General features: G+C 37.2%; 1 protein-coding gene across 1 annotated transcript in view; it reads right to left on the bottom strand.

Annotated features, from left to right (window-relative positions):
• The window catches only part of AFG1L (AFG1 like ATPase), a 158,650-nt gene that overhangs the window by 82,745 nt on the left and 51,781 nt on the right, over positions 1-24,124 (bottom strand). Inside the window, exons 6-7 of the mRNA XM_036902913.2 lie at positions 22,418-22,517; positions 11,647-11,705 (exon numbers count right to left, since the gene is read on the bottom strand). Of these exons, the coding sequence (XP_036758808.2) occupies positions 11,647-11,705; positions 22,418-22,517 (159 nt within the window). The remainder of the gene's footprint in view (positions 1-11,646; positions 11,706-22,417; positions 22,518-24,124) is intronic.

The raw sequence follows: 24,124 nt of genomic DNA, 5'->3' as shown, positions 1-24,124 counted from the left end.
TCTATACCATAACTTCCTTCTTTTCGATAAAGAAAAGTTTTATCTGAAAAAGTCTCCCATTTCCTGAGGTAGTTCTTCTTCAAAAGTATATCTTTCATATGTTTTTACTTGTTAGTTGGAGTTCACCTCTGGAACCCTTGTGCATTGCTGGCGGGAATATAAACGGAGCAGCTGCTGTGGAAAGAGTGCGGCAGGTCCTCAGAAAATCAAACACAGAGTTACCATGTGATCTAGCAATTCCACTGCCGGGTGTGTACACAGAAGAACCGAAAGCAGGGACTCAGGTATTTGCGCACAAATGCTCAGGGCAGCACTATTCACAATAGCCAACAGACGGGAATGACCCAAATGTCCGTCAACAGGTGAATGGATGACAGAATTGTCACATATGTATAATGGAATATTATGCAGCCTTAAAAAGGAACAGAATTCTGACACATGAGGTAGCATGGGTGAACGTTGAAGACATTATACCAAATGAAATAAGCCAGCCACAAAAGCATAAATATTATGTGATTCCACTTACATAAGGTACCTAGAAATGGCAAATTCATAGAGAGAGAATTAGGGTGGTTACCAGGATTTGAGACAGAGGGAGAATGGGGAATTATTACTTGGTTCCCAAAATTTCAGTTTGGGAAGATGAAAAAGTTGTGGAGGTTTTTGAACCTGATAGTAAAAATATTAAATATCAGACTTCCTGGATGCATCTATTTACAGTCCTAAAGGAAAAGAAGGTTGAAATTAGATTAAAAAAAAAAAAAGTCTCAATAAATTAGAAAAAGAACAGCAAAATAAACTCAAAGAAAGTGGAAGAGCTTAAAAGGCAGTGGAAATTATGGGTAAGGGTTCTGGATTTTTTTGTCTTATTTTGTTTTGCTTTGTTTCAAGGAGTCACTCTGGGAAGGCTTCCTAGGGGAAATGTGCATAAGCATTTTCTACATCCTTTCCAGTCCTATGACTTTTTGCTTTCTTTTTTCATAAACTGTTGTAAAATATACCACATAAAATATACATAGCATAAATTTTATAACATTTTAGTCATTTTTTTGGTGTACACATCAATGGCATTAAGTACGTTCACAATGTTACACAACCATCACCAGGACCTGTTTCCAGAACTTTCTTATCAGTCCAGAGACTCTTCGCCCACGAAACAGTAACTACCTATGCCCCTTCCCTCCCCGTCCCTGATAACGTCTGTCTTCTTTTCTGCCTCTGAATTTGCCTTTTCCAGGTACCTCATAAAAGTGGCATCTTACATGTGTCCTTCTGTGGCTGGCTTCTCCATGATGTTGCATATGTCTGAATCTCATTCTTTTTATGACAGAACAATATTTCCTTGTATGGATATAACATTTTGTTTTTTAATAGCATATTAGTCTTCCTCATCATTCCTATCTTATAAAATATCAGTTTACTAAGAGCTTATATAAGTTTTTGCTATTTTACAATACTCCCAGCAACAAATCACAGTTCTTGTCGTGAATTACGAGCCTGTTATCACTTAGTTCACAGGGCAGAACATAGAGGGAAAAAATGGATTTTACACTGTCCTTTTTCCCCAGATAAACTTCTATCTTGTTTATAATCCCCTTATTAAACTGAGATTCTCTATTTGTTCTGAAGATTGACTTCTGCTATACATTCCTCTCATCTGGGCCAAAATGAAAGAGTGACACTAGCATAGGTGAATATGCAAAATACCATTTAATATGAAACAACCTTTCCTTATAAGGCAAATTTCATATGCCCACCAAAAAAGCCTCAGGGAAACCAGCTTCAGTGCACATTTCATCAAGCTGACTTGTTACATGAGAAAAGTCTTTTGAATAAATAAGACACTTTACATCTTTTCTTATCCAGTCTGGTATTTAGTTTTCTGGGAATTTCAGTTCATATTCATTTCAAATTGTGCATTATTAATCTCTGTTCTTGTTTGATTTCAAATTTGAGTTATTCATCTTTTTAATGTCTTTCCTTTTCCAAAAAAAATATATATATATAAATAATGATAGGAAAAGGAAAGGAAATCAAATTCAATCTAGCCAATTTAGTTGCCCATTAATAATACTATTATATGTTGAAGTTTGACAAATTACTGGCCATAAAATAAAGCTGGGATAAAAAAAAAAGCATAGCTACACAGTTCTCTGAGAACATTTTAACTTGTTTTATTCTGTGAGCCTTCTCTTGTTTTAATGCTATATGATGATACTATTTTTAGCACCTATTTTTCTTAGCGTCCCTGTTTATATTTTGGTCTCTACATACACCACATTACTTTGCATTCCTGACATGGAGAAATCATCACAAATCTACCTTTGCCCCAAATGCAAAACATGAATGTAAAGGGGAAAAAATTACTAATAGCATAAATTTTCAAAAAGTACTTTTTCCTACATCTATAAATATCTCAGAGAAACTAAAATCCTCTGGGAACAACCTAAAATTGGGCAAAGAAACAGATGTTTGAGTTCTCCTAACTATAGCGCAGGGAATAAAGTTTGGCACCACCACCAATTTCAAAAAGATTGTCTGACTATAGTTTTAGAATATTTGAAGATAAAATGTTTTTACTCCTCCTTCTGGGTAAGAAGTTTTCAAGTTTTAGGTTAAAAATTACATGCACACACATTATCCTTTCTCCCTTATGTTGCTGTGGACTGGGCATATTATGTACCTAAGAATTTTGGGAATTATATTTTGATACATAGACTTCTTTTGGGTACTTGTTACATTTTGCGTTGTGTTATAGGGATTTGTATACATATTATATGCCCAGCCAGATTACAAATGACTTGCAGACAAGAATTATGGCCTATTTCATGACTTTACTAGCAATACGCCTAATTAGCACTTTTTGCACATAGTAGGTTCTCAATGAAAATTGATAGAATGTAGAATTATTAAATAATCATGTAAGAAATTACTTAAAATTAACATTGAAAAAGGAGGTTATTTTATTCTTAATCATATTGTAATGAAGAGTAGTTCAAACTCCATGCAGTGATGATACACACACACAAATGTTTAAACTATTTATGTGCCTCAACTTGACATAATTTTGTGATAACTTGATAGCAATCACATTTAAATATATTAGAATATTTTTGTAATAATGCTACTCTAGAATAGCAACTTTAATAGCTGGGAAAACATGTTAAAGGCCATTAACCTGAAGGAAACAGGAAACATTAGACATTTTTTTCAGAGACCAATGTATAAGTTTAAACATACCACTATAATATTTATGAGCAAACCTCAAATTAAAATTTATACAATGCAAACTATCAAATGTCTCAGACAATAATTTAGACTATGGTTTATCATTTTTCCTGTGTACACATTGATAAATACTGTATAAAAAAGATTCTTTTCGAAGAATCACTTATCAGAAGATGGCGGCGTGAGTAGAGCAGCAGAAATCTCCTCCCAAAACAACATATATCTATGAAAATATAACAAAGACAACCCTTCCTAGAATAAAGACCAGAGGACACAGGACAATATCCAGACCACATCCGCACCTGAGAGAACCCAGCGCCTCGCGAAGGGGGTGAGATACAAGCCCCGGCCCCGCGGGAGCCGAGCGCCCCTCCCCCCAGCTCCCGGCGGGAGAAGAGCAGGCAGAGCGGGAGGGAGACGGAGCCCAGGACTGCCGAGCACCCAGCCCCAGCCATCCGGGCCAGAGTGCAGGGCGCTCGATACTAGGAAAACAGGGCAGCAAGAACAGTGAGCAGGCACTGGAGGCTGGGCGACAGAGGACATAAGAAAAGCGCGCGACCATTTTTTTTTTGCTTTTTTGCTGTTTTGTTTTGGCGAGCGCTTTTTGGAAGTCTTAAAGGGATAGGGACCCCAATACTAGGGAAACAGGGCAGCAAGACCGGTGAGCAGAGGCCTGAGGCTGGCACCGGAGAATAAAGAAAAACGAGCGACCACCTTTGTTTTTTAATTTAAAAAAAATTTTTTTTTTTTTTAATTAAAAAATTTTTTTTTTGGTGGTCGTTGTTTCGTTTTGGCGGGTGCTTTTTGGAAGTCTTAAAGGGGCAGGGCGGGACACTTAATCCAGAGGAAGGGAATCCGGGATCTCTGGGCACCCTAACCCCTGGGCTGCAGGGGGCAGGGAGGCCCCTTACGGAGATAAATAGCCTCCCAGCAGCTCCTGCTCCAACGCGACTCCACCATTTTGGAGCAGCTGCCCGAGCCAGGCCACGCCCACAGCAACAGCGGAGATTAACTCCATAGCAGCCGGGCAGGAAGCAGAAGCCCTGTCTGCGCGCAGCTGCGCAGCACAAGCCACTAGAGGCCGCTGTTCTCCCAGGAGAGGAGGGCCACAAACCAACAAGAAAGGAAGTCCTTCCAGCCGTCACTCGTCCCAGCTCTGCAGACTATTCCTATCACCATGAAAAGGCAAAGCTACAGGCAGACAAAGATCACAGAGACAACACCAGAGAAGGAGACAGACCTAACCACTCTTCCTGACAAAGAATTCAAAATAAGAATCATAAACATGCTGACAGAGATGCAGAGAAATACGCAAGAGAAATGGGATGAAGTCCGGAGGGAGATCACAGATGCCAGAAAGGAGATCGCAGAAATGAAACAAACTCTGGAAGGGTTTATAAGCAGAATGGATAGAATGCAAGAGGCCATTGATGGAATTGAAATCAGAGAACAGGAACGCATAGAAGCTGACATAGAGAGAGACAAAAGGATCTCCAGGAATGAAACAATATTAAGAGAACTGTGTGACCAATCTAAAAGGAACAATATCCGTATTATAGGGGTCCCAGAAGAAGAAGAGAGAGGAAAAGAGATGGAAAGTATCTTAGAAGAAATAATTGCTGAAAACTTCCCCAAACTGGGGGAGGAAATAATCGAACAGACCACGGAAATACACAGAACCCCCAACAGAAAGGATCCAAGAAGGACAACACCAAGACACATAATAATTAAAATGGCAAAGATCAAGGACAAGGAAAGAGTGTTAAAGGCAGCTAGAGAGAAAAAGGTCACCTATAAAGGGAAACCCATCAGGCTAACGTCAGATTTCTCAACAGAAACCCTACAGGCCAGAAGAGAATGGCATGATATATTTAATACAATGAAACAGAAGGGCCTTGAACCAAGGATACTGTATCCAGCACGACTATCATTCAAATATGACGGTGGGATTAAACAATTCCCAGACAAACAAAAGCTGAGGGAATTTGCTTTCCACAAACCACCTCTACAGAACATCTTACAGGGACTGCTCTAGATGGGAGCACTCCTAGAAAGAGCACAGCACAAAACACCCAACATATGAAGAATCGAGGAGGAGGAACAAGAAGGGAGAGAAGAAAAGAATCTCCAGACAGTGTATATAACAGCTCAATAAGCGAGCTAAGTTAGGCAGTAAGATACTAAAGAGGCTAACCTTGAACCTTTGGTAACCACGAATTTAAAGCCTGCAATGGCAATAAGTACATATCTTTCAATAGTCACCCTAAATGTTAATGGGCTGAATGCACCAATCAAAAGACACAGAGTAATAGAATAGATAAAAAAGCAAGATCCATCTACATGCTGCTTACAAGAAACTCACCTCAAACCCAAAGACATGTACAGACTAAAAGTCAAGGGATGGAAAAACATATTTCAAGCAAACAATAGCGAGAAGAAAGCAGGGCTTGCAGTACTAATATCAGACAAAATAGACTTCAAAACAAAGAAAGTAACAAGAGATAAAGAAGGACACTACATAATGATAAAGGGCTCAGTCCAACAAGAGGATATAACCATTCTAAATATATATGCACCCAACACAGGAGCACCAGCATATGTGAAACAAATACTAACAGAACTAAAGGGGGAAATAGACTGCAATGCATTCATTCTAGGAGACTTCAACACACCACTCACCCCAAAGGATAGATCCACCGGGCAGAAAATAAGTAAGGACACGGAAGCACTGAACAACACAGTAGAGCAGATGGACCTAATAGACATCTATAGAACTCTACATCCAAAAGCAGCGGGATATACATTCTTCTCAAGTGCACATGGAACATTCTCCAGAATAGACCACATACTAGGTCACAAAAATAGCCGCAGTAAATTCCAAAAGATTGAAACCCTACCAACCAACTTTTCAGACCACAAAGGCATAAAACTAGAAATAAACTGTACAAAGAAAGCAAAAAGGCTCACAAACACATGGAGGCTTAACAACACGCTCCTAAATAATCAATGGATCAATGACAAAATCAAAATGGAGATCCAGCAATATATGGAAACAAATGACAACAACAACACTAAGCCCCAACTTCTGTGGGACACAGCAAAAGCAGTCTTAAGAGGAAAGTATATAGCAATCCCAGCATATTTAAAAAAGGAAGAACAATCCCAAATGAATGGTCTAATGTCACAATTATTGAAATTGGAAAAAGAAGAACAAATGAGGCCTAAGGTCAGCAGAAGGAGGGATATAATAAAGATCAGAGAAGAAATAAATAAAATTGAGAAGAATAAAACAATAGCAAAAATCAATGAAACAAAGAGCTGGTTCTTTGAGAAAATAAACAAAATAGATAAGCCTCTAGCCAGACTTATTAAGAAGAAAAGAGAGTCAACACAAATCAACAGTATCAGAAACGAGAAAGGAAAAATCACGACGGACCCCACAGAAATACAAAGAATTATTAGAGAATACTATGAAAACCTATATGCTAACAAGCTGGGAAACCTAGGAGAAATGGACAACTTCCTAGGAAAATACAACCTTCCAAGATTGACCCAGGAAGAAACAGAAAATCTAAACAGACCAATTACCAGCAACGAAATTGAAGCGGTAATCAAAAAACTACCAAAGAACAAAACCCCCAGGCCAGATGGATTTACCTCGGAATTTTATCAGACATACAGGGAAGACATAATATCCATTCTCCTTAAAGTTTTCCAAAAAATAGAGGAGGAGGGGATACTCCCAAACTCATTCTATGAAGCTAACATCACCCTAATACCAAAACCAGGCAAAGACCCCACCAAAAAAGAAAACTACAGACCAATATCCCTGATGAACGTAGATGCAAAAATACTCAACAAAATATTAGCAAACCGAATTCAAAAGTACATCAAAAGGATCATACACCATGACCAAGTGGGATTCATCCCAGGGATGCAAGGATGGTACAACATTCGAAAGTCCATCAACATCATCCACCACATCAACAAAAAGAAAGACAAAAACCACATGATCATCTCCATAGATGCTGAGAAAGCATTTGACAAAGTTCAACATCCATTCATGATAAAAACTCTCAGCAAAATGGGAATAGAGGGCAAGTACCTCAACATAATAAAGGCCATCTATGATAAACCCACAGCCAACATTATATTGAACAGCGAGAAGCTGAAAGCATTTCCTCTGAGATCGGGAACTAGACAGGGATGCCCACTCTCTCCACTGTTATTTAACATAGTACTGGAGGTCCTAGCCACGGCAATCAGACAAAACAAAGAAATACAAGGAATCCAGATCGGTAAAGAAGAAGTTAAACTGTCACTATTTGCAGATGACATGATACTGTACATAAAAAACCCTAAAGACTCCACCCCAAAACTACTAGAACTGATATTGAAATACAGCAAAGTTGCAGGATACAAAATCAACACACAGAAATCTGTGGCTTTCCTATATAGTAACAATGAACCAACAGAAAGAGAAATCAGGAAAACAACTCCATTCACAATTGCTTCAAAAAAAATAAAATACCTAGGAATAAACCTAACCAAAGAAGTGAAAGACCTATACCCTGAAAACTACAAGTCACTCTTAAGAGAAATTAAAGGGGACACTAACAGATGGAAACTCATCCCATGCTCGTGGCTAGGAAGAATTAATATCGTCAAAATGGCCATCCTGCCCAAAGCAATATACAGATTTGATGCAATCCCTATGAAACTACCAGCAACATTCTTCAATGAACTGGAACAAATAATTCAAGAATTCATATGGAAACACCAAAGACCCCGAATAGCCAAAGCAATCCTGAGAAAGAAGAATAAAGTAGGGGGGATCTCACTCCCCAACTTCAAGCTCTACTATAAAGCCATAGTAATCAAGACAATTTGGTACTGGCACAAGAGCAGAGCCACAGACCAATGGAACAGACTAGAGAATCCAGACATTAACCCAGACATATATGGTCAATTAATATTTGATAAAGGAGCCATGGACATACAATGGCGAAATGACAGACTCTTCAACAGGTGGTGCTGGCAAAACTGGACAGCTACATGTAGGAGAATGAAACTGGACCATTGTCTAACCCCATATACAAAAGTAAACTCAAAATGGATCAAAGACCTGAATGTAAGCCATGAAACCATTAAACTCTTGGAAGAAAACATAGGCAAAAACCTCTTAGACATAAACATGAGTGACCTCTTCTTGAACATATCTCCTCGGGCAAGGAAAACAACAGCAAAAATGAGTAAGTGGGACTATATTAAGCTGAAAAGCTTCTGTACAGCAAAAGATACCATCAATAGAACAAAAAGGATCCCTACAGTATGGGAGAATATATTTGAAAATGACACATCCGATAAAGGCTTGACGTCCAGAATATATAAGGAGCTCACACGCCTCAACAAACAAAAAACAAATAACCCAATTAAAAAATGGGCAGAAGAACTGAACAGACAGTTCTCCAAAAAAGAAATACAGATGGCCAACAGACACATGAAAAGATGCTCCACATCGCTAATTATCAGAGAAATGCAAATTAAAACTACAATGAGGTATCACCTCACACCAGTAAGGATGGCTGCCATCCAAAGGACAAACAACAACAAATGTTGGCGAGGCTGTGGAGAAAGGGGAACCCTCCTACAGTGCTGTTGGGAATGTAAGTTAGTTCAACCATTGTGGAAAGCAGTATGGAGGTACATCAAAATGCTCAAAACAGACTTACCATTTGACCCAGGAATTGCACTCCTAGGAATTTACCCTAAGAATGCAGCAATCAAGTATGAGAAAGGTCAGTTCACCCCTATGTTTATCGCAGCACTATTTACAATAGCCAAGAATTGGAAGCAACCTAAATGTCCATCGATAGATGAATGGATAAAGAAGATGTGGTACATATACACGGAATACTACTCAGCCATAAGAAAAGGGCAAATCCAATCATTTGCAGCAACATGGATGGAGCTGGAGGGTATTATGCTCAGTGAAACAAGCCAAGCAGAGAAAGAGAAATACCAAATGATTTCACTCATCTGTGGAATATAAGAACAAAGGAAAAACTGAAGGAACAAAACAGCAGCAGAATCACAGAACTCAAGAATGGACTAACAGGTACCAAAGGGAAAGGGACTGGGGAGGATGGGTGGGTAGGGAGGGATAAGGGGGGGAGAAGTAGGGGGGTATTAAGATTAGCATGCATGGGGGGTAGGAGAAAAGGGAGGGCTGTACAACACAGAGAAGGCAAGTAGTGATTCTACAACATTTTGCTATGCTGATGGACAGTGACTGTAAAGGGGTTTATAGGGGAGACCTGGTATAGGGGAGAGCCTAGTAAACATAATATTCGTCATGTAAGTGTAGATTAGTGATACCAAAAACAAAACAAAACAAAACAAAAAAAAAGGGCTGTTCCTGTGTGGTAACCTCCAATGAGTTCTACACAAGGGTATAAAGGGCATATAAAAGTGTAGGCAAAGGGTCTGTTTGTGTTTATACAGAAGATCAAAGCCTAATTGGGCTACCCCGAAAATGAACTAAGATACAATATGAAAGAGAACTTCCAACATCAGCACTCTCTGGAAGACTCATGCCAGAAGATGATCATCAAAAAACCCCAACAAAGATCCACTCACTGCTACAGCTGTAGATGCACTCATCCCACCAGCTCCTGGACTTGTCATGGGAATGAGGAAGGAGATATCTAATCTGGCCTGTGCATACAGTAAAACAACAAATTTGACTGGATCTATAGTGTTGGAACTCAACCAAGAAGTAGGAGAAGTGCAAATTGTAGCGCTCCAAAATCTTACAACTACAGACTATTTACTGTTAAAAGAACATAAGGGATGTGAACATTCCCCAGGAGTGGGTTGTATTAATTTGTCGGATTTTTCTCAGACCGTTCAAGTTCAGTTGGACAATATCCACCATATCATAGATAAGTTTTCACAAATGCCTAGGGTGCCTAACTGGTTTTCTTGGTTTCACTGGAGATGGCTGGTAATTACAGATATGCTTTGGTTATGTAACTATACTCCTATTATGTTACTGTGTGTGTGCAATTTAAGTAGTAGCTTAAAACCTATACATGCTGAAGTTACTCTACAAGAAGATATGTCAAAGAAATAATCAATCTTCCCATGTGTTCTTCCGCCTGCTACTTCTATAGCTTTTCTTCTTCCTTCCTAATTACAACCCTTAAATAGAACTCGTGCCTCATATCAAATTTACCGAGTATCATAATTCTTCCAAGTGGTAAAGATACCTCAAGACAAATGCTGGGCATAGAAGCTACAGGGCATAAATATGCAAAGAAATAAAAAGCTAACCATTTCAAACAATAAGGCTTCTCTCTCACTTACCAACTTTACATTTCCCTGTATGGCCCCGGAAGATGACTGTTTAGCCAGAGACGGGTAAGATTCCTCAAGGGAGGAACAACCTAAGACAGGCACAGTCGCAGGGGGGTCATCAGGTGAGAAATTGGGGATCAACAGAGGTGAGGCTTAGAACCTCACCCCCCCGTTCTGAGCGAAATCTTCTGCATACGTAGATGTTTTATTGCCCTTGTCTAGCTTGGATTAACACATAGTCTACAGACACACACCTGATCATCTACATTTGCTCTCTTACAACACTAAAGTATGTTTTCTACCTTTATCTTGTATCTACCTACCACTTCAGCATTTTATTAAAAATCATAATAATAAAGAGAGAAATGTGGTATCCACATATAAATCAAGTATAAAAACCAAATGAGTATTCATATTTGAACTGACTGTTTATAGTTCATAATGCATGAGCAAAACCGAAAGTTTCTATGATGGCTGCCCTTGTACTGTTCACCATGTAACTTATTCATTATGTAAGAATTCGTTCTCCATGTAAGAACTTGTTTGTTATGCCTCAGAAGATTGGAGACTGACAAAAATTAGGCTTGGGGTGGATTAATGATTGTGCATTGAGCATTGACTCCCCTCTACAGAATTTTATTGTTGTTAACAACCATTTGATCAATAAATATGAGAGATGCCCTCACAAAAAAAAAAAAAAGGACAGACTTCCAATGGTAAAATAAGTAAGTAACCGGGATGTAACGTATAGCATAAGGAATATAGTCAAGATATTGTAACAGCTTGGTAGGGCGATAGCTGGAACCTAGAATTGTCATGCATATAAATGTTTTACCACTGTGTTGTACACTTGAAACTAATGTAATGTAATACTGTACGTCAACTACCCTTTAATAAAAATTATCTAAAAAAAAAAAGATTCTTTTCTCCTTTAGTGTCTTTGACTATTATTATTTTATATCAACATGAATTCTGCTTGAATAGAAGACCATGGCAATCCTATTAAACCCCGTGATTATCAATCAATATGATATTGGTCAGTGAATACAATTTCCTTACCTTCAGGACAGCTATGAATGGTACAAAGTTAGCTCTTTGGAGTCCATTTTTATAGAGATCTGAAAAAAAAGTTTGGTATTAGCTTTTTTACTTAGCCTAAGTCATGGTAGCTTGTATTTTAGCCTGGTAAATTAAGTTTTCCACTGATAAAAAAGATAAAGGAGTAAAATAGAAGAAATATAACCAAATTTAATTTCTATTCTGTTTCTAAACAAAATTCATTATATTCTTATAGAGAAAAAACTAACAATCACAGAACTAAGAACAAAAGGCAGTCAATCAAATTAGTTTTAAATGTAATAAAAAGCAATAAAATTTGGCAAACATCACAAATGATGTCAAAACTCATCATACGAAGATGATACATTTAAGAGAATTTAATACTTGAATATATACGATTCTACTAGGAAACTGAATTATACTCTCCTTTTCTCAATCCATCATAAAGTCCTAGTGCAGAATTTAAAATGTACAAGATTACCTTTTTAAAGTAACACAGCAATAGACAGAACTAGGCAGGTATTTGTATAAAGATTATATATTTGAACATTAGGCCACTTTATTTTAAAAGCAATAACCTAATAATTAAAACTCTATTCTTAATAGGCTATAAATGTAATAAAGTTATATATCATGACCAGTTAGTATTTATCACCTTAGAATGGTGTTTTATGTATGTGTCATAGTGTATGCATGTTCACACATATAAACACACATACTGCCCAGAGCAAACAAGTGGGAAGGTGAAAAATTTTAAGTTTTACATATTTTTCCTTAAAAAGAGACTTGGAATATTTTTTCAAGACATTGAAAATTTTATTGCACATAGAACATTTCTTTTAAAATTCAAAGATATAGTAATGAGATTTAAAAAATTAAAAAGTATAAAAATGGAAACAGCAAAAAGTTTTCTTATTAATAAAAGCCACAAATTAGATTATGTATCTCAAGTTTTTCTTAAGTATTGCATTATGTGATCCTTTCTATATCTCCCTGTTCAGAGAAAATTTGATAACTAAGATAGACTTGAACTGTCACATTTACTTATGGAAATATAATATGGTCATTAGGAAACATTTATTCTCTTTAGAAATATATTCATCATAACATCATTATAGTGAAGAAAGTATTTGCATAAGCTCTTTGGTTAATTAAGGACTAGAGGCTTTAATTCAGTTACATTTAAAATTTTTATTTAGGGATATTATAAAAAGTAGGATACTGCTAGCCAGGCTGTTAGGATTTCAAAATTCACAATGAGGTCTTTTCTTTCCTATAATCAATACCTCAAATGAATAAAATGGGTAAAATGCAGGAAACAAGTTCAAAGCTAGATATTTTCATAATCTTACCTAATTACCAAGTTGGGGAAGGTACGTGAAAACATTGCTGTATAATAAGAGTTGAGAGCCATGATTGCCAGTAAGTGGTAAAAATTTAAAATAAAATAATATAAAAAATAAACTCAATGTTTATAGGGGCCTTATTTATAATAGCTAAACACTGCAGTTTTACTTATAATAGCCCCAAACTGCAAGCAATTCCAAAGCCCGTCACCAGGTGGGCAGACAGACTGCGCACATCTGTACCATGACATACTACTCAGCAATAAAAAGGATTAAGCTGCTTATACATGCAAAAAAATGGATGAATCTCAAAATAATTATGCAAAGTAAAAGAGGCCAGACCAAAAAAATGGGGAGGGGAGTACATATTGTGTGATTTCATTTATTTAAAACTCGAAAAAGCAACTAATCTGTAGTAACAGAAAGCAAATCAGTGGTTGTCTGGGGAAACAAAGTGGGGGCAGGGGCAGGACAGATGACAGATGAGGGACGAGGCATTTTCGATATGATGGAAATGTTCATTATATCGTTGTAGTGGTGATTTCACAAATGTATACGTGCCTTTTTTTTTAATATTACCCTTTAAATATGTGCCATGTATCATGTCAATTATGCCTCAATAAGTTCTTTTAAAATATACTGGGAGAAAAACATACAGTATTAGTAAGTATCAAAGAACACAGAGTTATAGGATTAAAACTACAGTAAGTTAAAGGCAATGAGAGATACAAAGACCCACTTGTACTATTTTTTATTAAATCATTTCTACTCACCAAGCAAAGTTAAAGATAATGATACCTTTAGGTCTTTAATATTTAATTTATGAAGAGTTCACTTTTTTAAAAAAATCAGTCTTTACAGAGATCTATAACTTAAATTTTATGCTCTGAGAATTATTTTCTAAACAAAATTCTAAACAGAATTCATTTGCCTTGGAAACCTTTAGGTTTTTATAGGACACTTAAGTGAAAAAGGACTGTTCTCGTTAAATTGAAGAGTTATTTGCAATTCAAATATTATGCTAATTATTAATGCAATAGATCCATCTCCTGAAATGTTATTTAACTACCAAAAATTTTAATATTAGTTGCCTAATATTATTTTCTTAGACCTACAGGCTTTACAATACATTTATATCAACATTTGTCATTATTTACTAAATACTATTTAAAAATTCAGCAGAAGTTCTTACTCATGATTTTTAATGATCTCTACATAAAGCTAAATGAGCACTTGGTCATACAAGATGGAGTACTGGAATTATGGGACATTCATTTTTTGAGAATGGTATAAGGACCTCTACATTCTCCACAGTGAATAACTATCATAATACTTACAGATGAAATACATGCAAAGAGGATTTTTAAAGTAATTACAAGGGTCTAAATACTTTGGAGATGCACATGGATACGCAGATCTTTTCCTTAAAAATCCAAGTGTCACAACCAACAGGGTGAATGATGCTTATTTGTGTAAATACATATCAGTTTAGACTAAGAACAACTTTTAAGAAAGGTAATTAAAAGGAGTTTTCCATAAATAAACACAAATAATGACACGGCCTCATGAAACCAATTCCACCGGCCTGGCTTCTGGTAGTTTCTTCGTTCATGTCACTCACTCAGACTCTGAAGCCTGTCCTTGAAGTCTGAAGACCTTGCTACCAGGCGAGGTGTCGGGGTGAGTGAGTGGAGTTCTTGGACTGACTTCTTTAGAGTTCATTTCAGGTCACTGTGGGTCTTGCACTGATCTCTACAAAATTACATGCATGAATCGGAGCAGTCCTTAACATCTCCCTCCATGAATTCCCTTCTGCGGCAATACCACACTTATTTCCTACAACATCAACTACAAAACTAGATGGGCCTTGCTGTAAAAGATCTTTTTTAATGGATTCCTTAATGTTGAAAGCATTTCTTCTTGGTGGTATCATAAATGACTAGAGCCGAAATTAACGATAGCAGTATATTGGTGGTAAAAGGCAGAAAGTCATTCTTGCGCAGCTGTATCCCAGACTAGGAATTGATGTAGCTCACTTTGGTACTAGATGCCGTGGTAGAAATGAGCTTAAGCTCAAAACTGCTTTCCACACACCACCATACAATACTTGATTTACCTACAACCGTAATCCCCAGCAAACAAACTCCAGCACAATGGCCTAGGAGTCAGGGGCGCAGGCCCACTGCTGCCATGAGCTGAGAGAGGGAGACTGAGTCCAGCACAGCATCCTCTGGAGGGGCCGCAGGGTCGGCAGGGCCTGCCTCAGTCAGTTTAGTCTGATATAAGAAGCCCATCATATCATTACTCTTTCTGTGGTTTATCTTTTGCATCTACTTACTTTCAATCCACTTGTATTTTAAATAATACTTCTTGACATTTTAATCCATTCTGATAATTATTTTTTAACTGCAGTGTTTAGCTCATTAACATTTAATACTTAGCTCTACAATTTTTCATTTTTTTTCCTTTTCTTCTACCTCTGTTCCTCTTTTGCTGATTTTTTTGGATTATTTCAATATATTCTTTATTCCTTTTTGTCTATTGGCCTTTATTTTATTTTTGTTGTTATTCTGGGGGTTACAATATGTATCCTTAACTTCTCACACTCTATTTAGAATTAATATCATACCACTTACAAAAGAATGTAGAAACCTTACATCCATGTAAGTCCATCTAAACTTCTCCCTTTATGCTATAGGTGTCATATGCAACAAATGTACATATACTACAAACCTTATAAAACAATGGAAGGGAAAGAGAGGGGCATAAAAGTTCTCAATCATAAGATAAGTGGGTCACAGGGATGGTGGTACAGCACAGAGAATACAGCCAATGATCCTGTAACATCTTCCTTTATTGACAGATAGTAACTGCACTATGGAGGGTGAGGGTTTAATAATATGGGTAACTGTTGAATGACTGTGTTGTATATTTGAAACCAATATAAGATTGTATATCAGTGATACTTTAATCAAAAAAAAGACAATGGAATAATTTCACAAAAAAAATCTCTGATCAGTCAGCAATCTGGGCAGGATTTATACAAGGAACCTGGGGCGACATCAATCTAGTTCTCTCTGGGATTCACCCCTCATTTGCCAGCAGTAAGCTTGCCCCAAACTCTGCCATCTGGTTCTTCAGGCCATAAAGACTGTGGGTTTTCTGTCTGAATGTCAGTCACCCAATGCAGCACTTACACCTTCCCTAAACCTGACAGCTGTTAAGAAAAACAAAAACAAAAAAACAGGAAACCCCATTTTGGGTCCTCTTTCAAGTTTTGTCTCCCCTGTAGAATCTGCTTGACATGTTTCACTCTCCAGGACCTTCCAATAGTTGCTTATGTATTTTGTTCAGAATTTGTTACCGCTGTCTGCAAGAAGGTCATTCCCATTTAGCTAAAAGCTTACTCAGCCATACCAGCAGTTTCATTTTTTAATAGAGATATATAACCCATTTATATTCCCTGTCATTGACATGCGTGATCTTGTCTCATGCTTTTATTCATAATTCTAGTTGTTTCTTCTGCTGTCTAGCTCTTGCTCTAAGAAATATTTTTTCTTTGATCTTTAGTCTTTTCATGTAATTTGAAAAGTAGAAGGCATACTTAGATTCTAAAGAAGTACTTGACTGTGTATTTCCCTAGTAACCAGCAGCACCAGTGAGGATGCAGATCACTCAGGATGCGGGGACTCTCCCACCAAACCTCACAAGTGTATCAGCGAGCAGTAACTGCAGATACTCACTCACACTCAATCCATTGTTACAGTCACGCTTCTTATTTCGAACATTTGTTTTTTCATAAATTCCAATTAAGACCTCTTTCGTCCAGGAGACTTAAGTACTTCTTTCCATCATTTCATTCTCTTTATTCTATTTCCACTAGCAGAGCTTCTTAAGTAGTTTTCCTATACCACTAATTTCATTTGCTGTAGTTTCAATTCTACAGTTCAGTGTTTCTAATGCTGATTTTAGTTGATTTAAGTCAATTAATTAAATCTTTTATTTCATTTAGCTTTTTTTAATTTCACCTGATTTCTTAGTTAAAAAGGTTTTCAACTCAATCTGTTGTTTTCTCTCAGCTTGGATCTTCTATACCACAGAGTTCATGTTGTCCTGATTTTTACAGAATACAGAAGTTTTCTAATGTTTATTTACTTCTCTTTCCTACTCACTGTTCCCATATTAGAGTATTTTCTGTTTCTATAACCTTGAAAAAGGAGTGGTATGGCTATCTTGGAGAACCCCTGTAATCAAGATACGTGGGTTTCCCTCGATTCCCCTCCCTACACACCTAGTTGTTCTTATAATCTGTTAATACTCTAGTTCAATGTTAAAAAGAAATAGTTGGCTTCCTTGCCTTATTCATACTTATAGTAAAGTAGCATGGAGCCCCCACAAAGTATAATTCTGACTTTTGAGCTGAAATACACATATTTGGTATCATATTAAGAAACTATCCATCTATTTATATCTTCTGGAGTGATTCTATCAAGAAAGGTGCTGAATTTTGCCAAATACTCTTTCAGCTTTTATAGTGGACACCACTGGACTTTTTCTTCTTAGAAGTATTAATATGATAAATTACATTTGTGTGTGTGTGTACCCATAACTATCAGCCAGCTTTCTAATTATATCCAGTCTTTATTTACTACGGATGTGTTGGCTTGAGGACTGATTACATAAATGTTGTCTGACAATCCAAGTAATACAGGATTATTCCTGGTCATTCTAATGCTATTTGGAACATTTTCATTATAAAAAATAATAAATTAAAAACTAGAAAGTCCAGAATGTGCATTTCTTCTAGATTCAGTCAATAGGGCCCTTTTTGTTTTAGCACTTTGTGTTTTACTGTCAACGAAATGTAGTTATTTCACTTTATACATATTCTATTTCCTCACAAAAATTTATTCTCACTTTTGATTGAATAATTTCTTAAGTTTATTATTAATTTCAAATTTTATTCAAAATTTTAATTGAATCTACTAGTCTATTATTAATTTGCTGTTATGCTCTCCATACACTTAAATCTCACAGTATAATTTTTCCCTACTAGATTATCACAGAATTCACAAAATTTTATTTCAGAACCTAAAAAAGGAGTAGCATGTATATGAAACTTTAGTCGTGGACTTTTGTTTCTGACTCTTCCAATGGCCTGACAGTGTAACATTTGAAAAGTAAAAATATGTCTATTTGTGTATGGGCCATATAAAATATTTATCTAAATGAAAATATAGATAAATAAATCATTTGCTCGAAGTTTTCTAAAAATAAGAAATTGAATACAATCTATCCCTAGATATATTTTAATCTAGAATTTTTTCAGCAAATTTCTTTCGATCCAAAATCCTCTCTGCTTCATGTTCAATAACCTTAACCAGATTATCCTAGAAAATACAAAATAGCACTACAAATGTTGTGCTATAAATGTTGTTTAAAATATACTAAACATATTTTGAGCTTGCAAGAAAGGAGGAAAACCCCTACAGGCCGGCAAACAAACAGGGAGCCCAAAGCTACCGTAGAAATCATGAGCTGATGCCAGTTTGGTGCATGAAGGATGAGGGCTTCAACCCCAGCAAATGAGGAATTCGAGTTGAGGACTAAGAAAAGCAGTGAGAACCCGACAGCCACTCGGGACCTTATTCCAGGACCCGCCTCAACTACTGCTGCCCTTTCTTCTCTCTGCAGGACTTTCCCAGACCACTCCCCTCTACAGCTATTTTCTCTCCTATACAGGTTCCTGAATTCCAGTGTCACTTTTACTTGACTACTGATAATTTTCTGTTAAGATTATGAATTATTTGTTATATGTTTCTGGTAACTGTCTACTAAAAATAATTTATTTGTCTATAAATTGGCAATTAAGTTACTAGCTAATAAAAGATTAGGATATGATTGTAACCTCCACCAATAACAATAATGCCCATTTTTGCCCATGAAATTAATGCATTATAACTAGAAATGGAGGAAATGAGGTGAATGAAGTAGAAGGAAATTAAACAGAGAGGCCAAAGAATTAATGAAGAGAAGAAAAATACACATTCTTCTCCACTGGGCAATATCTTCTAAACCTCTAACCTCTAGGTTTTTTCTGTCTTCATTGGATGATAGGTGCGACCACCCACCCAGTTGTACAAGCCGGAAATTTACAACTTGTTCTTTCCCTTTTCCTCAATATCCAATCTATAATCAGGTGCTATCCATTTTACTTCTTAAATATCTTTCAAATCTATCCCCTCCTTATGTATTGGCATCACCCTACATCAGAGTTTCTCGACCTCAGAACTATAGACATTTTTGGCTAGATAATCATTTGTTGTGGGGGATAGCCCTGTACATTATAGGAAGTTTTAGCATAATTACTGAAGATGCCAGTAACAGTGCCCACCCCTGGCCCTGCCTAGTTCCAACAACAAAAATGTCTCAAACATTACCAAATATCCCCAGGGAGTGGGACAGCCCCGCAGTGGGCATCACTGCCTTCTCCCAACCTACTTTCATTTCTTGCCTGGTGCACTGCAGCAGCCTCCCAGGACGCCTCCCTGCATCCACAGTACTGTGCGGATTTCCATAAACCAAATCTGTGTGACTGCTTTGTAAGGTCTGCCTCTTGCTTCTCCAGATTCGTCTTGCCCCGCACTGCACCCTACTCCCCCTTTGCTGCACCCGGCTGCACAGGCCGCCCTTCTGTTCCTCGAATGCGCTGTCCTCTCTCCTCTCTCCAGCCTCTCCCAGGAAGGTTCTCCCCCCGCCTCCTGTAACAGTCTGAGAACAAGTAGATGCTATTAAAAAATAATAATGTATCTGGGGCTCTTTACATTAAAGTATTAAGCTACTTTTTAGCCATGGTTTAAAAACTTAGTGTGTGACCTGTGTCTCTTTGATAGTTCATATTTACAAAAGACTTTCTTTACGTTTGTGACTAAGCCCAATGTTTGTGATTTTTGTATCTTGAATTTCCACTCTTCCAGAAGGGTGGCTTGCCCTCAGATTTCTGCCTGCTACTCCAGTGGGCCTATAACTTTGCTCCCTCCTTCAGAGCTATGAGCTCCAGAATGTTCCCTGACCTCTCTGTGGTGGTCCTTCCTCAGTTCACCACACTGCAATAGCTTGACCAGCCAACTGCAATTTTCTTTTCAGCAGCCTTTGCCAGGGCGTTCCCAGGCTTGTTCTAGACCCTTGCTATTTATTAACATAGCCAGTCAATAAATGTCTAAAGACAATGCTGATGACACCGTTAAGTCAGCTAGAGTCAAGTCAAGTACACACATTCACGTACAGAGATGATCTCATATGAGAAAGCTCACTGCCTTGTCTCACAGGGTCGCTATGCTAGTTAATCAAAAGAATGCTATACATAACATTATATGGATTTTCATAAGTACATCAGATAAAAGCATGCAAGATTCTCTTGTAGTGTAACAGACTAGGTATAGCTATGGTTGCTTGGATAACTGGATCCAAAAGTATTAATTGATGTGTCCCTAAATAACACCTCTAATGGTATACTACAGGGGTCTGAACTGGGTCCTATTCTGTTTACACCTTTACTTAATGAATGGCTGAGGATAAAAAAGCACAGTCACCAAGTTTATAAATGTCATAGTAGGGATGGCTAAAAATAACTTAGAGTCATACTTCAAAAAAATATCAACATAAATCAACAAAATGGAACAATGTAGGTAGACTAATAAGCTGAACTTCAATAGGAGGGAAAAATAAATCAACTACCTTATATAGAATGAGAGACACCTAGTCTGACGCAGCTGACATAGTAAGATCTGGGTACATTAGATCACAAATGCAATAGAAGTCCATCAGTGTGACATGGCTTATTAAAAAAAAAAACCTCACACTATTATGTTGCTCTTTTCAGGCTCACTAATGAACTCCACGTTACCAGTTCCAAGGGTCAATCTCAACCTCATTAACACCTCCTAGGAGCATCTCACAAAGGTGACCATCCTCCCTTTGGTACCACCTTCTCCTTGCTTGACACTCTCTTGGTTCTCTTCCTGCCTCACTGGATGCTCTTACCAGCTTCCTTTTGGACTGATGACTCCCAAAATTGTATCTCCAGTTGAAAGCTTTCCATCGAGATCCAAAATCTTGTATGTTCATGCCTCGACACCATAGCAACCCCTACTTCCACCTCCCTACCAAAGTCTGCTTCTCCTATCGTCTTCCCCATCTCAACGAACAGCAATTTCATCCTTCCAATTGCTCAGGCCAAAACCTTCAAGTCATTCTTGACCCTCTCTCTTATTTTTTTTCTCTCCCATATCCTGTATTCTTTCCATCAAAAAATCCTTTTGGCTCTGCCTGCAAAATATATCTAGAATCTGACCCCTCTCAGCTCCTTCGCACTCCATCATCTCCCCTCGCGATCACTGCGTTCATCTCCCACATGGCCTCTCTACTTCCAGCCTTGAAATCTCATCCCCACAGTCTATTCTCAACACTGCATTCAGGCAGATCCTTTAAATACATGCATTCATTCAGCATTAATCCTAAGACTGTTTACTGAGATGCATTCATATGCTCAACACCGCTTTAGGTGCTTAGAATACACCCGCAAAAAGAAAGACACTGCCCTCGTGAAGCCTTTGCATCCTGGAAGGGGACAGACAGTAGCCCAGAACTATAGGCAGTAATCCCATAAATGCCAGAAGTGCTACAGGTGGTCCTGTAGGTGCTATAGGAAAAAAATAGAGCAGGTGAGGGGGAACAATGCCAGGGAAAAAGGAAAGATTGTAGATTCGAAGAGGGAGGTGAGCGCTTTTCACTGCCCAAGCAGCTTTTGAGCAGAAACCTAGAGTTGTGGGCATAGACACGCAGTTACCTGGCAGAAAAACATTCCAGGCAGAAAGATGTTAACATTAAGAACACATAAAGCATTATTTTTGACCACATTATGAGCTGAAAGATACAAGATTTTAAACTGGTGTTTTTATCTAAATACTATTTGCATTTTAATTCTAAAATAATCTCCTAATAAGCCACAAGTGCTTTTTTAGAAATGATAGATTAAGTGAAGTATCAGAAACTACTTATGCAAGTGTGCTTTAAGTCTTTTGTTAAGATTCAATTAGCAGCTCTGTCTTTCATTTCACTGAATTTCTTTTATAGCCCATAAAAAGCAGTTAGAAAGGTCTGCATTTTTTGATATGCACATATGACAGACCTGGTAGAGAAACAGCAAGGGCACCAAACTCGGCATCACCTGAGTTTAGCCTGCCAGGAACATGAACATTTTTCAAATAGAAATGCCAACTAATTTTTCAGATTAAGTCAGGTATGAAACTAATGATAACCAAAGTCATCAGATTTACTAACACAGTGTGTACAAAATGACGGATTTTTCAAATCTTGTTCATTTCTACCCAGTTGGGAAAGACGAGCTCAGTGTTTGTTTTTACCTTCCGGTGGCCTGTTGGATGTCGCCACAACGATGACACCATTTTTGAACAGATTTTCAAAAAGCTGTTTCAGAATCATGGCATCAGCAATGTCAGTGACCTGTGGACAACAACACATTTGTTTTACGTTAATTTCACTTCTGCTTTAACAAATTTGCTAATGGCTCATGGTTTGTTTTTTAAAGATGAAAGTGAATTCCAAGAGAAAAATTCTAATTATCATCCGGAAGAAAGAGAAGATAATTAAAACCATGAAAGACTGTATAGTAGTCTTGTAAACCTGACTCTTCCTTTTTGCAAGCCTGTCATTTCTACACAAATTATGAAATGGTTCTATGTTAACTGCTTTTATAGAACTACAGGTGGAAAGCATAGACAATTGTCTGAAATATTTAGGAAATCTAATTAATTACAACTAAAACAACCAATTCCCTCCTCCTCTCATCACAACCCCTTTCCCCCGTAAAAAGGAGAGAAAAAAAAAGGGCGGGGGGAGACACAGGCTGCCTGAGTTTCTAATACCTTTCTGGCAAAGGTCCCTACGAAGGTGACTTTAAACAGTCGTGGGACTTCAGAAATAAGGACAAATAGCCAACGAGACATAATCAGCTGCTGTTGAAAATAGAATGACATGACATAGATACTATTGTGCAATTGTGGCACAAAACAATTCAACAGATGGCCCATCACAAAAATGAGCAATTTCATTGTTCTTTTTAAGTGCCTTCTATTACTGTCCATGAATAACCAAAAGGCCCTTCAGTCACTTTCAGCACAGGCCTCTGCTGACCTTCCAAACAGATACCCTTCTACCAAAAAAAACCGACTTAAAGGAATGGTGGACACGGTGCTTTAAAGAAAGACTTCTGACAAAACCGGAAATGCGTAATGCAGATAAAACTATTCCATCTAAGTTACAGAGACACATACTAGTGATCTTGTCTAAAATCATTTTTTAAAATCTGCAATTAACAAGTAAGCTTAATGTTGACTTTTTTAAAAGCTTTCAAAAAACATAAGGAAATACAGAAATTAAGGAGGGAAGGAAGTTGACTTCAAAAATAAATGATAGTGAAGGTTGATATTAATCATGTACCTTCCCATATGAATACAATAATATGGGTTTTAGATTTTCCCAGTGTGAAAATGTTCTGATATTTCTTTTCTTTAATAGCACCTTTTAGATAACCCGCCAAAAAAGGATTTATATTCACAAAATATGTCACACAATACATATCACATTGCTATTTTTAAACCATGTTAGAGCGCATACAAACTGGTGGAATTCTTTCAAATTAGATCAAAATACTAAAAGTTACCAAGTAAATGGTTATAATATGACTAACAACAACTTGGGTTACACAGATCTAGATTGCTTTTCTTTTTGCATTTGATAACTTATGAAGTTTAATTATTTCCTTCCCACCTAAATAAAACCAATCCAAGCTACAATATGGAGATGGACAGATCTTTTTTTTTGCTGTCCCTAGCTACAACTTTAAAACATTTACCGAAAAATTACAGAGGATTCCTTCAATTAGACTTCAGGAACTTACAAAGTAGTGATTAAAATGAAAAAGAAAGTGGTACTATTTAATTATTTAGCAAGTGATATTAATTTGGAGCTTAGGATCACTGTCAAATTTTGCTTCCGCAAGAAACACTCACAAAAGAAGGCCCTTTTCAAATGCTTGAACACCAGTGGCA

The sequence above is a fragment of the Manis pentadactyla genome, chromosome 12 (assembly GCF_030020395.1).
Source record: "Manis pentadactyla isolate mManPen7 chromosome 12, mManPen7.hap1, whole genome shotgun sequence".
Lineage (NCBI taxonomy): Eukaryota > Metazoa > Chordata > Mammalia > Pholidota > Manidae > Manis > Manis pentadactyla.
Note: the sequence above shows the minus strand (reverse complement) of the source record. Positions and strands in the feature narration are given on the sequence as shown.